This window comes from Maylandia zebra, linkage group LG2 (assembly GCF_041146795.1).
Source record: "Maylandia zebra isolate NMK-2024a linkage group LG2, Mzebra_GT3a, whole genome shotgun sequence".
NCBI lineage: Eukaryota > Metazoa > Chordata > Actinopteri > Cichliformes > Cichlidae > Maylandia > Maylandia zebra.
In genome coordinates, this window is record NC_135168.1 from 4,469,527 (window position 1) to 4,484,729 (window position 15,203).

The 15,203-nt window shown below is 45.2% G+C and overlaps 2 protein-coding genes across 14 annotated transcripts in view; one reads left to right on the forward strand and one right to left on the reverse strand.

Moving 5' to 3' along the window:
• Positions 1 to 8,221, forward strand: part of LOC112429915 (calcium/calmodulin-dependent protein kinase type II delta 1 chain) — a 76,249-nt gene extending 68,028 nt beyond the window's left edge. For 4 of the 6 annotated variants that reach the window (XM_076888370.1, XM_076888378.1, XM_076888386.1 and 1 more), the window contains 4 exons: positions 3,148 to 3,223; positions 3,311 to 3,405; positions 5,870 to 6,098; positions 7,019 to 8,221. In XM_076888370.1, coding sequence (XP_076744485.1) covers positions 3,148 to 3,223; positions 3,311 to 3,405; positions 5,870 to 6,098; positions 7,019 to 7,022 — 404 coding nt within the window. In that variant the 3' untranslated portion in view covers positions 7,023 to 8,221. Of the gene's footprint in view, positions 1 to 3,147; positions 3,224 to 3,310; positions 3,406 to 5,869; positions 6,103 to 7,018 lie in introns of those variants that run through there. The other 2 variants (XM_076888401.1, XM_076888412.1) reach the window with 1 other exon arrangement.
• Positions 8,222 to 10,818: 2,597 nt separating this feature from the next.
• The window catches only part of LOC101474584 (ankyrin-2), a 93,830-nt gene continuing 89,445 nt past the window's right edge, over positions 10,819 to 15,203 (reverse strand). For all 8 annotated transcript variants that reach the window (XM_076888469.1, XM_076888455.1, XM_076888460.1 and 5 more), the window contains 5 exons: positions 14,789 to 14,872; positions 14,534 to 14,698; positions 13,857 to 14,045; positions 13,610 to 13,701; positions 10,819 to 12,833 (listed from right to left, as the gene is read on the reverse strand). In XM_076888469.1, coding sequence (XP_076744584.1) covers positions 12,638 to 12,833; positions 13,610 to 13,701; positions 13,857 to 14,045; positions 14,534 to 14,698; positions 14,789 to 14,872 — 726 coding nt within the window. In that variant the 3' untranslated portion in view covers positions 10,819 to 12,637. The remainder of the gene's footprint in view (positions 12,834 to 13,609; positions 13,702 to 13,856; positions 14,046 to 14,533; positions 14,699 to 14,788; positions 14,873 to 15,203) is intronic.

Below are 15,203 nucleotides of genomic sequence, written 5' to 3' on the forward strand. Positions count from 1 at the left end.
ACCTTAAGCACTTGGACCCCTTCACTTCTCACCTGCCTTCATCCAGCTGCCTCTTACCCACCCCTTGCCTTTCGTGCTCTTTGTCTTCATCGTCTTCTGCTTCGTCCTCCTCTTCTTCCGTCTCCTCCTGCTGGTTCTCTCCCAGTGTTTGGCCCAGTGGTGAGGAGTGCTGCCAGTATATCCTGCGGGCACTGGCGGCCGCCTTCGTGCTCCTCTTCTTCACGTCGTCCTTTATGATCCTTTTCACTGACCATCACACCATGTGTCACTGCGGCCCCCAAACATGCTCACAAGACCCCGGCCCCCAGAGTGGCGTGCCCCTCAGTGACTCCATCGACTCCCAGTGTAAGTCGCCCTCCTTAATGCCTGAAGCTGTGCGCGTCACTTTATTGTTGATATTATCTGAAAATGTCTCTGAGCAGGGATGAAGAACATAATGACTGATGTGATCCAGATCAGGACCTTTGTCTCACGCTCTGTTAGAAAGCTTCCTCACAGCAGTGTGTGCCGTTAGCTCTGCTTCTTTAGACGCCAACTTAGAATCAGCTCCAACAGGTGAAGAGCGAGCGATGGATGTTTGCTGACCAGACTGTTTATGCATTCAACCAAACCAGTTTCCCTGCTGCTGTGGGACAGCGCCACTCACTGGTCACTGTCACCACTACACTTTGTCCTTTTTGCTTTGGCAGCTTTTGGGTTGGAGGTTTTGACTCATCCTGCTCATAAAATGAGTTGTTTCGTTTTCTTTAGAAAGCCTCTGATTAGAGTTTAGATCCTTATTGTCCCTGTGAACATAATGACTGCTGATTGTCTTTGTGCTTTATTACAGACTGTTTTTGTCCTGACTAAATCTGTCATAGGGAAAATGTGACTGATTACCTGTAAACCAACTTTGGATTTATTATTTTGCAAGATTCCAGAAAGAAAAAGCAGAAAAGGAGCGTTTAGGTGATCGTGTTCATAAATGATGTTAAAGACGCTGAGGGTGTGTAGTTCTGTGTCGTTCCTGTGTAGGGCCGCATTAAACATTTGCTTCATTTGTTCATAAAGTTAATAATGATGGTGAGAAACCACAGCAGCCCCTGAGCTGTTGTTTCTTTTTGTGTTGTTGTTAATAATAAGTATTAAATTAGACTTTATCAGTCACAAGCCTTTAAAGTAAACGGGAGTGACTCAGCATTCTGACTCCTGCTTCACCTCTAGCCGTGTCCAAGTACTTGCCAAATGTTGCCTTTAATTTTCCTGTTATTCAATGAAACCATTTCCTTCATACTATTCTGACTGAGTCATCTCACCCGTCCTACCCGAGTCTCGCCAACACTCGGCGTGTTCTCCGTGACCACATCCTGAATCTCCTCCGTGGTGTGCCTCTGTTCCTCCTGCCTCCATATTCACCATCTGATGTTCACATTTCTAATCGTGTCCATGCCACAGTCACAGCATCTCCAGTTCTGCTCCAGCTTCGTCTCCTTTCTTTGGTGATGTGATCTCCAAAGCGTACATGATAGCAGGTCTCACTTGCATCTTGTAAATCTCGCCTTTTCCTGCTCTCCTTCTGTCATAAGTAGCCCCTGATATCACTGCCTCGCCCTGCCTGCACTCTACCTGCTCCTCCACCTGCTCCACCCCACCCTTTGCAGCTTCAGCCTCATGGCACCTTAAACCCATCTGCCACCCCTGACTTCCTCATGCTCATGTGCTTTCTATAGATGTGCAGAGACACATTGCAGCTCCTTTGATCATCACAATCAGTGTTTTCAAATCAAACAGCACATCTGTAGCGCACAAGAAGCCATACTGCTGCTCGCTGATCGTCACCTCTCCTCCATGGTTATCTCCCGTACTGACGAACTTACGAGTGATCAGAAACATTGGAAATAATCAACACCAAATTGAACCCAACCCTGTGTGCTTCTTCTTTGCATGATGGTGAAATATAGTTTCATTGCACGTTGCATGGATGGTTTTAATATCCATGCCATTTTATTAGGGAAGTGTTAGGTACCTTAATACCTAATAGGGTACTTAATAATAGGTACCATAACCTTAATAAGGTAGCAACAAGTGAAGCAACACTGTTGCTCCACATGTGGGAATATCTCATGGTACTTGCACTAGCAACAGAGGGTACAGAAAGAGGTTCCTCAAACACAGTGAGCACCCAGACATGAGGTGTTTCTGTGGAAGACTGTGGGAACGACACAGGAGTGACCAAACAGCCGGTCCATAGCACAAAGTAAGGAAACCATCTCTTCACGGCACGACGGACGGGCGGTTTGAGGGAGGAGCGACACATGTCGAACTGGAACATCACCAGAGGTGCTTACAGCACCAACTGTCAGCCATCTATCACACAGTCCTGAAATCCCTGCTTTGATGGATGAATGGAGCAAACATGAAAACGTCCCGACACATAAACCTGCGCTGACACGATCGCCTCAGAGATGAAGTATCTGGACTCCCATCAGCATGTAGAACTTGGTGCTTCTGGACTGGAGGTGCAAATAGTTCACACAACAGTAGCGTGTTATTAGTCGTGGTCTGGTGTTTGATGGCTATTCAGCCACTCAGTGACCTACACGCTGAGCTCCAAGTAAAGTTCTGGTTGTCGTTTAGGAGCAACGTCGTTGGCAGATCTTAGTCTGACCAGAATGAACCTTGTTATAAAACTCTCATTAGTAAGAAGAAAACCGTCTGTGAACTGGTCACCCTGGAGTTCAACTGCCAGCCTTTCACAGAAGCAGCCAATGACCCGGTGCAGTTGTTGAAGATGCTGTCTTTGGGTTATGTTGTGCAGTAAGATTCTTGTTACGTCTGCACTGTTTGACTTGATCATGTTGTGTGACTCTCTTTCACTAGTGCTTGCATGCAAAGCCACATCAGTACTTATTGTGTCCATTCATTGTTTCCTAGCTAACCTTCTTAGCACGAAAGGTAATGTTATCGAACCAAGCTGACCACACTGACCTCCCAGCTTTTCCTCCATCTCCATGTAACATTGTGCTATTTAAGGTGGAGCCCACGCTCATGCTGTGACGATGAACTCATGCTGTCTTTGTGTTCCTGTTTTTAACCTTTAACTGTGTTTTCATTATGTCAAAGCTGTCCAGATATCCCAAACTAAAGCGATGTGTCTCTGTCCCTCAGCTCGAAAGCAGGAGATCATCAAGGCCACTGAGCAGCTGATTGAGGCCATTAACAATGGAGACTTTGAAGCCTACACGTTAGTCATTAAAGTACTTGTCAGTAAACTCTCACACGTTCATATGTTTCCATAAAGCTAATGAATGTGTTGCCTGTGTTCTTTCAGGAAGATATGTGATCCTGGTCTCACATCCTTTGAACCTGAAGCCTTGGGTAACCTGGTGGAGGGCACAGACTTCCACCGCTTCTACTTTGAGAACGGTACAGTGTTCCTGCGGGACATGGTCTGATGAAGCATCGTAGCTGTCCCAGTTTAGGCTCACATTTCCTGTAAGAAGTGCATCGCGTGCAGAAGCCACTGTGGAGAGTGACTGCATCCCTTTGTGTTGCACTGCCTCATTCACCACCTGTTGCAGCTCTGACTCATCTATTGTCTTTATTACGTTGGTGTTACATTGGTGTCACGTTGGTATCACGTTGGTGTTACGTTGGTATCACGTTGGTATCACGTTGGTGTTACGTTGGTATCACGTTGGTGTTACGTTGGTGTCACGTTGGTATTACGTTGGTGTTACGTTGGTATCACGTTGGTGTTACGTTGGTATCACGTTGGCATCACGTTGGTGTCACGTTGGTATCACGTTGGTGTTACGTTGGTATCACGTTGGTATCACGTTGGTATCACGTTGGTATCACGTTGGTGTTACGTTGGTGTCACGTTGGTATTACGTTGGTGTTACGTTGGTATCACGTTGGTGTTACGTTGGTATCACGTTGGTGTCACGTTGGTGTTACGTTGGTATCACGTTGGTATCACGTTGGTATCACGTTGGTATCACGTTGGTGTTACGTTGGTGTCACGTTGGTATCACGTTGGTGTTACGTTGGTATCACGTTGGTGTTACGTTGGTATCACGTTGGCATCACGTTGGTGTTACGTTGGTATCACGTTGGCATCACGTTGGTGTTACGTTGGTATCACTTTGGTGTTACGTTGGTATCACTTTGGTGTTACGTTGGTGTCACGTTGGTGTCACGTTGGTGTTACGTTGGTGTTACGTTGGTGTCACGTTGGTGTCACGTTGGTGTTACGTTGGTGTCACGTTGGTGTTACGTTGGTATCACTTTGGTATCACTTTGGTGTTACGTTGGTATCACGTTGGTGTTACGTTGGTGTTACGTTGGTGTCACGTTGGTGTCACGTTGGTGTCACGTTGGTATCACGTTGGTATCACGTTGGTATCACGTTGGTGTTACGTTGGTATCACGTTGGCATCACGTTGGTGTTACGTTGGTATCACGTTGGCATCACGTTGGTGTTACGTTGGTATCACTTTGGTGTTACGTTGGTATCACGTTGGTATCACGTTGGTGTTACGTTGGTGTCACGTTGGTGTCACGTTGGTATCACGTTGGTGTTACGTTGGTATCACGTTGGTATCACGTTGGTGTTACGTTGGTGTTACGTTGGTGTCACGTTGGTGTTACGTTGGTATCACGTTGGTATCACGTTGGTGTTACGTTGGTGTCACGTTGGTGTTACGTTGGTGTCACGTTGGTGTCACGTTGGTATCACGTTGGTATCACGTTGGTGTTACGTTGGTGTTACGTTGGTGTCACGTTGGTGTCACGTTGGTGTCACGTTGGTATCACGTTGGTGTCACGTTGGTATCACGTTGGTGTTACGTTGGTATCACGTTGGCATCACGTTGGTGTTACGTTGGTGTCACGTTGGTGTCACGTTGGTGTTACGTTGGTATCACGTTGGCATCACGTTGGTGTCACGTTGGTATCACGTTGGTGTTACGTTGGTATCACGTTGGTATCACGTTGGTGTTACGTTGGTGTCACGTTGGTGTCACGTTGGTGTTACGTTGGTATTACGTTGGTATTACATTGTCTCGTGAAACAACGTGGAGCGTTGTGGACTTCTCTGCTGTAGCGATGAATCTCCTGAGTCCAAGCCATGAAAATGGTAAAGGGCACACTGGCTTGTGCAGCATGTTTGGACATGAAATGCTGGTTGGGCAGCAAAACCAACATTTACCACAACAGAAAGCAGTTGTTAATCAAGAGCAACAAATTCAACCAGTTCACCTGGTTGCTCTCTGGAGCGGGTTTCCTCGTGCGTCCCAGTGTTTTCCAGCACTGTTGGTTGATGCAGGTCATTTTCTTAGTATCTGAGGCCTGGATATATTCAGTGTATTTCCATGTTTCCGCAAAAGTTCAGCCGTGTTTGTGGTGTTACTTTCCAACACGCTAACACCCTGTCTAAAAAACCAAACTTGTCTTGCATAAATTACTCTGTACAGTCTTGGGTTTTGTCTTCGTTTAAGTCTGAGAAGCAGCTGCATGCTGCTGCCACACCAGCAGGTCGACACCAGAGCTCAGTCAGCTGATGCATCAGCGTTTTATACGTTTTGTTAAGACTTTAAGCCAGATTTGTCGCTCACTTCAGTCATTTAGATGTGACTGATGCTGGATATTGGCTTGGTGCATAGCTAATACCTTCTATGAAATGTAAATGTAATTTAAGAAACTAACTGTTAACAGAGTTAATAGTTAGTTTCTTAAAAAAAATAGAGCCACTGAAGCCTCTTTCAGTTGTTATATGCCGAGCAATTTCACATATTTGTAATTATTAATAATGCATCGGATGCTTTAAAGCTAATATGTGGTCCCTGTCGAGTGTTTGGTTGTGTCACAGTGTTGTTGTCCTCTGCAGCTCTGTCTAAGGGGAAGCAGCCCATCCACACCATCCTGCTCAACCCTCACGTCCACCTCATAGGCGATGACGCCGCCTGCATTGCCTACATTCGCCTCACCCAGTACATCGATAGCAGCGGCATGCCTCGCACCATGCAGTCAGAGGAGACTCGCATCTGGCACCGCCGTGACAGCAAGTGGCAGAATATCCACTTCCACCGCTCCGGCTCTCCCACCGTTCCCACCAAGTAAGATCGCCACCAGATTGCTTATAATGTTTAGACACGTAGGAACAGTTTTAATGAGTGTGTAGCATCAAGTCAGTTAAACCCCAGGGATATTGATCTGATCAGTGTAGTGGGAGAGAGTGGGCTGATGGATCAGGTACAGCTCCTTAACCATAGGTAGGCCAGAGAGCCAGCAGTGAGACAACCCCCCAACAGGAAAGGTTTTAATGGTGACGGCCATTGACGTGTTTCCCTCGTCATCTTTTCTCACTGTTTATTCCCCAGTTTTGCATTTGGCTCGGGTCAGTGTCGCTGCTGTTAGCATGAAACAATATCTAGACCAGGGTCGGCACCTCCGGGCCTCGAGGGCCTGCAGGTTTGAGATGTGTCCTTGATCCAACACAGCTGATTTAAGTTCTCCAGAGGCCTGGTGATGAACTAATCATCTGATCCAGGTGTGTTGACCCAGGGAATTACAGAGGTTGCACAAATAGTCCAGAACATCAACATATGCTGGGAGACACAGAAACCCTCTCAGGTGTTTTAAGCAACCGGCCGACGAGTAAACATGCTCTTCTAACACTCTCGAGACACAAAGCGTTCCAAGTTTTGGTGTCGTAACCAGTAATGTTGGTGCTTTTGTGTAGAGATCATTCTGCATGTGCTGGTGTTGGTTGATCGGACGAACATGTTTGTTTAAATCACCACCCTGCTCGATTTCCAGAATAAAACAGCAGGCTGCTCCTCCGTCACATGGACATCTGACCACAGTCTGGACAAAGTATTCGAGAACAGCGTTAAACATTCAAACGAGACAAAGTTTCCCTTTAACAGCTTGACACGTATTCCACGTCTAACGAGCCGTAATGCCCAGTAACTAGATCAGAGCAGTGGGTGAAGCTGACTGTGTGGGTTTGTGTCTGACTGTGCTCCACTTTCAGCTGAGATGACCTCCACCACCTTCCAGCCTACAGCAGTCAGCTGACTGACTTCTGCCGTCTTTCCATCGGATGCCCAAGCCACGCCTCCCCCTCGTTTGCTAGCGCTCTGCCCTCTCAGTGTGTTGTTTACATTGTCGCTGCTGAACTGAAGTTTATTCTAAATGTAAAGGAGTTCACACTTTGACAACATCACTTTGTAGAGAGAGTGCAGGGTGTTCAACATATCTCTGTTTGCAGCATTTTTATTACTGGTTTCTTGATATATTCTTTTTTAAATAGAAGTGGACTCTAATGGTGCCACTGGTTCCACTTGATTTTAATGGGCTAGTCTGTGAAGCTCCCAGTCAGGATTACACATGTTGTGCTATTGTGATATTTTTACCTTTTGGCACAATGACCGATATCAAACTTTTTAATCACGTTTCTGTTTCCAGACACAAGCCTGCTTTGTTTGGCTGATCCATAGGTTTTGGTAATCATGTAATTTGCTCTTTGCTTGATCCATATGAGTTGACTTATCTTACTGATGTATGTTTACTAGGAACTGTAACTACATGTTTAAAAGGGAAACCGTTTGTTTTAGTGAGTTCGGTCATCACGGAGCATCGTGGGAGGAAGTGTAGACATAGATTCTTAAAGCCATTCTGACTCCTGCCAGTCACATTTTCATACAATAATAAGTTAATTATGTGAATCTGTTTGTTTACATTTTACAGTGTGATATTGATGCCTGTCCTTCTCCTCACTTACCTTTAAGAACATCCTCCGTATTTCATCCTCTGCTTAAAGTCGAACCCTGTTTAACCGTGTAAATCAGTTTGCTAAGTTTCATCACTGACCGGGTTACTCATGCTCAACACTCATTATGTTACGCTATAGTTATTTTAGTGCCACCATCTGACTGAAAGGGAAACGGTTGTTGTGGAGATCACAGGGAACAAACTTTAATTCCAGATTGAATTGAGTGCAGAGGAAGCCGTTAAAGACAGTCACAGGTGTGTTTTTCTGTATTAAATAATCACTGAAATATTTAGAGAACTGCTTCGTATTGATTTCTTTGATCACATTTGTCCATTTCAAAGGACACTTTGGGTTTATCTTTGTGATTGAACTGTATGATGGGCTGCTGGTATTTAATGTTGCCATGATGGGCCAAGCCTGATGTTTAAGAAATCTCAAATAAAATGTGATTTATGCCAATGAGCGATTTGTTTTTTCATTCCTTATGTGAACTCTGCATCAGTGATATTTCTGAAGTTTTGCTGCTGATGTTTAGCTTTGATATTTCTTTTTGTGCTTTGATGCTGATTGTGAAAAATCCTGCTGAACCTGCCCACCCCCGCCCCTTCATCCTCACTCGGTTTCAGCAGATGCCGCCCCTCCCTGACTTATTCCTGTTAAAAAGGGGTTTTTCCTTCCTCCTCCTGTCACCAAGCTCTTGCTCGTTGGGGTTTTCTCTGTTATTGTGGGGTCTTTACAGTATAAAGCAGTAATTTTGTTGTGATTTGGAGCTGTAGAAATAAAACTGAACTAAAACAAAATGTTGAAATAATTTGATGTAAAAATGACCAAGCGCTCCGATTACCACTGTTACCTTCACATCTTTTAGAGTTTTTCACTCAACTCTTGGTACCCCTACAGCTTCTCGTGTTCCTTCTTCCTGATATTGCTGTCATTTGAACCGCTACATCGATCACTATGGCCGTCTTCTTCTGTTTGTCTACCACCACTATGTCCGGTTGGTTAGCCACCACCATTTTGTCCGTCTGTATCTGGAAGTCCCACAGGATCTTAGCTCGGTCATTCTCCACCACCCTTGGGGGCATCTCCCATTTTGACCTCGGGACTTCCAGGTTATACTCGGCACAGATGTTCCTGTACACTATGCCGGCCACTTGGTTATGGCGTTCCATGTATGCCTTGCCTGCTAGCATCTTGCACCCTGCTGTTATGTGCTGGATTGTCTCTGGGGCATCTTTACACAGCCTGCACCTGGGGTCTTGCCTGGTGTGATAGACCCCAGCCTCTATGGATCTTGTACTCAGAGCTTGTTCTTGTGCTGCCATGATTAGTGCCTCTGTGCTGTCTTTCAGTCCAGCTTTGTCCAGCCACTGGTAGGATTTCTGGATATCAGCCACCTCCTCTATCTGCCGGTGGTACATACCGTGCAGGGGCCTGTCCTTCCATGATGGTTCCTCGTCTCCCTCCTCTTTCTTGGGTTTCTGCTGCCTGAGGTATTCACTTAGCACTCGGTCAGTTGGGGCCATCTTCCCAATGTATTCTTGGATGTTCGTTGTCTCATCCTGGACTGTGGTGCTGACACTCACCAGTCCTTCCTTCTGCTTAGCGTACAGCCTCAGGGTGCTGGACTTGGGGTGAATGCATGCATCAAGACCATGCATGGTCAGTGGCTTCTATCTCCTCCTTTGGCCAGGTTATTACCCCAGCAGGGTACCTGATCACGGGCAGGGCGTATGTGTTGATGGCCCGGATCTTGTTCTTACCGTTCAGCTGACTCCTCAGGACTTGCCTGACCCTCTGCAGGTACTTGGTGGTTGCAGCTTTCCTAGCGGCCTCTTCATGGTTTCCACATATAAGTAAATAAAAACATCTATATATAAACATAAACATAGTGACTACAACCCAAGACTAAAATCTATCCTGTGTATTTGTGTGCGAGTTAGCCAGATTACACAACCAAAGCTTGTGAAGAAGAGTTTACAAAGAGTTCTCAGGCTGTGTCAAAGGAAACACCTACTAACATCACGCACTAACACATACTACCACACAATCCCAATTCAAGAGAGTGGAGACGTGTAAATAAAAGCAGAACTTAATAAGAGAAAATATATCAGGTGTGCAACAGCAGCAACATGTCTCAAACAACGTTGGTCAGCAAGCAGCGTCTTAGAGGTTCACCGATGTGCAAAAGCACTGCTTAGAGTATCTATAATTTCACATTATTACACAGAATTATGTTTATGTCCCTACTTATGTTTGTTGCTCGTTGTGTTTTGCACCTACAAAACCTCGTAGACATCGAATTGACCACAAACTCCTCGAGTTCAATGTTATTACATAGCACCGAATCACAACAGTCTAAAAATGCTTTATATTGTCAGGTAATACAATACCTCATAAACCAAGCTGTTAATGTAAAACCTCTGTGCTAGCTGAGGTCCAACAGCTAAAGCAGGAAGGGGAACTCCAGGCCTCCAGTGTCCTGCAGGTTTTTAGACGTGTCAGCTGATTCAGACTGCTGAAGGACCTCCTCTACATGTCTGGAGGTTCTCCAGAGGTAATGAACTGGTGTGTTGCAGGACTGCAGGACACCGGCCCTCGAGGCCCTCCCCACCCCCGAGCTTAAGCCTGGCCAAAATCCCAAACACGTGAGCAGTAATCGAGCTTTTCACATATTTATGACCTCATGTTGTAAAGAACAGAGGACCAAAATACCTCCACAAACTCTGAGACTGATAAATGTGCATTCAAAGCAGCATATCTGACCCTCCTCTGTGTATCTCTGTAACATTCGTAGTATAAAGATTCAGGTTTTATCAGATACACTAAAATTAGCATAAGATAATACGAGTAAGTCTTCCCAAAGCTACAATCATAAAACCGTGTGTACAGTTGGCACTTTCTTCAGCATTAACCGATTTACAGAAAACTCACCTGCTGCAGGCTCAGTTCAGCTTTGACCAGTGTTCTCCCAGAACTCCCAGTGGACAGAAATATCCTTCGTCTTTGCCACAAACTCTTTGAAGTTATATGTGGTGAAAAAATGACAACGGGCATCATTCGAGACATGTACAGTTTTATTGTTGTGCCACAAACACACTGCAGCTCTTTTACCTCATTAGCATTTTTATTTTGATCATCTGATAAAGTCATACATGCCCGCATAAATATTTGCACTGTTAATATGTATATATTGTCATCACCATGGAATTAAGATGCTCCGTTATGAGATTGGTTTTATCTTTTTGACCTTTATTCTTCCAGTGGATCAAAGTAAATGGCAACATTGTTACATGGAAAATATGTAGATGAACAGCAAACACACGTAATCATGTCTGAATGCGTCGCAGCCGCCTTATAGCAACACAACTGTTTGTCTGCGATGGCAAAGGAACAAACAAAGGTTTACCTGTAGCTTCAAAATACATCCAAACTCTCTCACACACACACACACAGCAATAAATAAAGAAACACAGGTGTCACAAATGAAGCGGGTAAAAGCCTCGGCCTGGGTTTAAAGTGGCTTTAACAGTGATGACAGGAAACAAGCAAATCCACGACTACATTATTTATGTGTTGAAAAACAAAACTAAAGGACAAGTCTGCTGTTACGTGTCTACAAATCTGACGAGAAGCCCAAAACCAACAGAGTGTTACTGGGACCATAACCAGACTCTAAAAGGACCCACTGGTTTCTGTTGGAGCGATCAGTTGATCTAATTAGAGCCTGTGGGCTGTTCATTTTCTCTTTAATCGCTACCAGAGGTCTCTTCCTGTTGATAGTTCTTCCTTCCGACTGTTACCAACTCATATGGTTTTTGCTCCAATGTCTATTTTCTGTCCATAATTTGCTAAACGAGCTTGAAGAACACTGAGACCATGAAACCTGTGATGCCATTTTTCCTAATAAATCAAAGGCAAACTGTCCATTTTCTCACAGACTCAACACTTCATTTTATATTAAAGTCAGTGTTGCAGGCTGGAGGAAATGTTGCTGCATGCATGGCCAATGACAGCTGTGTGCAGCAGAGGAGCAAAAGCAGAGCTGGCGTTGGGTTTTCCTGTAGATTTGTTGACAGTAACAGTCAAAGCTGCGCTTTAAAAGGTGTGGAAACGCTACGAGTAGCTGCAGGTAAGGAAAAGCACCAACATGAAGCACGAGGACATGAGTGCTGCACTGAAACATTCATCATCACTACTTTCTTTCTCCGTAGACACGGCACACACAGGTGACAGAAACAATGCTCCACACGTGCAGGAAGGACAGACACGTGGATAAAGTAAGGGCAGATGACAAAAGGTGTGAGCACACAGCCTTTGTGAACAGATGGGCGGGTTGATGTCGGCTGAGTTTCTGATGATACGCATTCACACTTTATCTGGCATTAATCTCATGTGTACTGTGGCCGTTCTGCAGCTGGTGCATGTACAGCAGGTTCAGGTGGGCTAACGTGGTAAATGCTTTGAATTATTTCAGCTTCTTTCCAGTCCCAGCTTGACTTTTTGTCATCAACTCCCCTATGTACAAATGTTTACACGAGTTCTTCAAGAAGAGGCCGGTGCGTGAGGCGAAACATCCGAGACGCGCCTTTTCTTTCTAATCCGCCTTTGGTGCATCGTACCTACATCACATCAAAGCAGCCGCAGGAAGCGAAACACGAACAAAAATCATCAGGACGGTGAGGGGTGGCTATCTTTGGTCACAATCAGAGCGAACATCTATCGTTAAAGCACAAAAATACGGTTCCAATATCTGACAAACCAAAGAAGAAGAAAGAAAAACTCCAGTGATGAGCAGGGACAGAGGGCGGTTCGATCTGAGGAAGTGTACGTCACCAAAAGCTTCAGTGGAAAATGTAGATCAGTGGAAGCAGCTGCTCAGCTAAGGTTTTCATCCTCCTCCTCATCCTCGGTGTCCTCACAGTAGCGCTGGAGCAGTCGGTGCAGGTGCTGCTGCAGCGCATCAGGCTGCAGGGCATCTGCGGTGTTGTCCAGGCGCTCTAGGTGCACATGCTTCCCCTGAGCATCCCTCACCACGGTCCTCTTCTGGCTGCGTGAATTACGCATCTGGCTTCTGCAGGAACAGGAAACAGTAGTAGTTCATCCAGGATCACAGTAAGTGGCTGCAGACTGCCAGGCTCCACGTTTGTTTCATAAAGAACAATAAATGCATCACCTTCATTTCCATGTTAATGAATCATATCGCACCACATGATGCATCATGCTTTAACTGTTGTTTAAATATTTGCATCAGGATTTGAAATGTTTTTCTGATATTTCAGATTTCTAGAACCATCTAAACAAACTCAGAATCATTGTGTTGTTTCCTAAATCCCTAATAATTGTAACTGTATTGCATCTATACTCGTGTGGTTACATGGTGTTGTCACATCTAAAAGGATGCTGGTTTGAGTCCAGCTGGAGGCTTTGTTGTTGGATCAAATCAAATGTGGCGACGCCCTTTTAAAAGAATGATGTCACACATCATGTGGACTGAAATGAAAAACAAGTTCACAGCCTGTTCTCTCTCTAGCCCGCTGGAACAAAACGTGGCTGAAACAAGCATCAGAAACCAGCAGAGCATAAGCAAACATTAGCATATGCTGCTGTCACTTTGCTTTATTACTCACTGGTTGTACCAGTAATGGCACCATTGTTTCATACCAGGAATGCCAGTAATGTGAAATATGTGTGTCTGCATCTATTATTGCTACACTGCACATCTCAGGATCTGATGAAAACAACAGAAGTTGTATAAATAATGTGCGCACGTGTCTCTTTTCTCCCTCACAGACAGTAAAGGTTAGGACAGTCACAGTGTGGTCACACAGCACACTCATGCAGTCCAACCTTTTAACCACAGAACCGTCATCCTGTACAATCTCTTTCTCTACTATATGCGGCATTAGCACTTTTCCAAATCCTCCAGCGTAACTCATTGCCTGGAGGGGAAGAATGAGGAAAGACAGATCAAATGCTAGAAAGCTCTCAGGTTTTCTCAGCGCAGTGATAAAATGCCTGCATTACACCACGAGTGTCCTTTCATCCTCGAGGCGTCTAAAAACAAATATTATTCCCGAGCTGAAATCTTACTCACCTTCTCAAAGTCCTCTCTGGCTGAAGGCAGGTCTGCAGCCAGCGACGGGTCTCCTGTGTGCTTCTCCATCCTCTCGCCTCTCACCACAGTTGTCTTGACAACCTTGCTGACCTTTCTGCCCTGCACTGGCTCCACTTCAAACTCTGACGCTGTGGCAGCGCTCAGAGCCGGGGACTCTGAAAAGGTCAGCTGGGAAGGAAATACGATGTCACGGTTACTTTGAATAACAGTGGACTGAAGTACAGCAAAGACGTGCCTGCAGTTAACTGGATTTACAGTTAACTGGATTTACAGTTAACTGGCTCACCCAAACACATCGGAGAGAAAGCGAGTCCATCAGAGACGTTAACTTGGGGTGAATTTCTTCCCCGAGGACATCAGGCATGCAGACTGATCTACCTGAGCTGCAGCCAGACCCTCCACTGGAGCCAGCATCCAGTTGGATTCAGGCTTAAAACCGTCACAGCTGCATCAGGAGGCCCTGAATGATCCCTTGGTTGAGTTTGTTAGACTAAGCAGTTTGTCTTCGCTCAGTCTCACAGTGTGTATATGCAGCACTTCTGTATTTAATATTAGCAGCACTCTCTCCCTGCACTTCACCTCTCTGCTAACTCTCCTCATTACCGGATATAAAACACAAAGCAACAGTAGGATTAGCAGACGTCAGAGGCTCTCACCTCCTTCTGATCGCCTCCACTATGAAGCACAGTTCTCTTCACCACCTTTGAAACAGCATCTCCCTCCTCTATCTGGACCGACTCCTGGTGAGAGCCTTCGATGGTCACTTCCTGTGTCTCCATGCCGTCTGGAGACACATATTTACGAATGACCTTCCGCGTGACCTGTTGGAGAGGAAAGTCACTGTAAAGGTTTTCTGTATGAAGGACCAGGTTTTAAGTGTAATACAGATTTCAGTGTTGAATCTTCCTCACTTTCTTGACCACCATGTTGCCATCTTCATCGATGTACTTCTCTTCTGTCAGGGTCTGCAGGGGGATGTCTGGCAGGTTATCGGCCTGCAAAAGACACAAAACGCTTGCTGTGGGTTCACACCTTCACTCACATTACGCACAATCTACAGACGTCAAAGAACATTTTGCAATCAATCCAACGGTAATTAATAATAGTCAGCTCCAACAGATCTCTGTATTTCAAGTCCGTCTGAAAACAGTGTTGACGATTGCTGAATACCAGCGTCATTATGGGTCCATTCAGGTTATACACAGTGCAGCTTTCCTGTTTCAATGCACAAGTATCACTTCCAGTAACAAAAGAAAAAAACCCTAATGGTGACACGACAACATGTGTAGAACAAAGTGTAGAAATACAAATTTATCTTAAAAAACA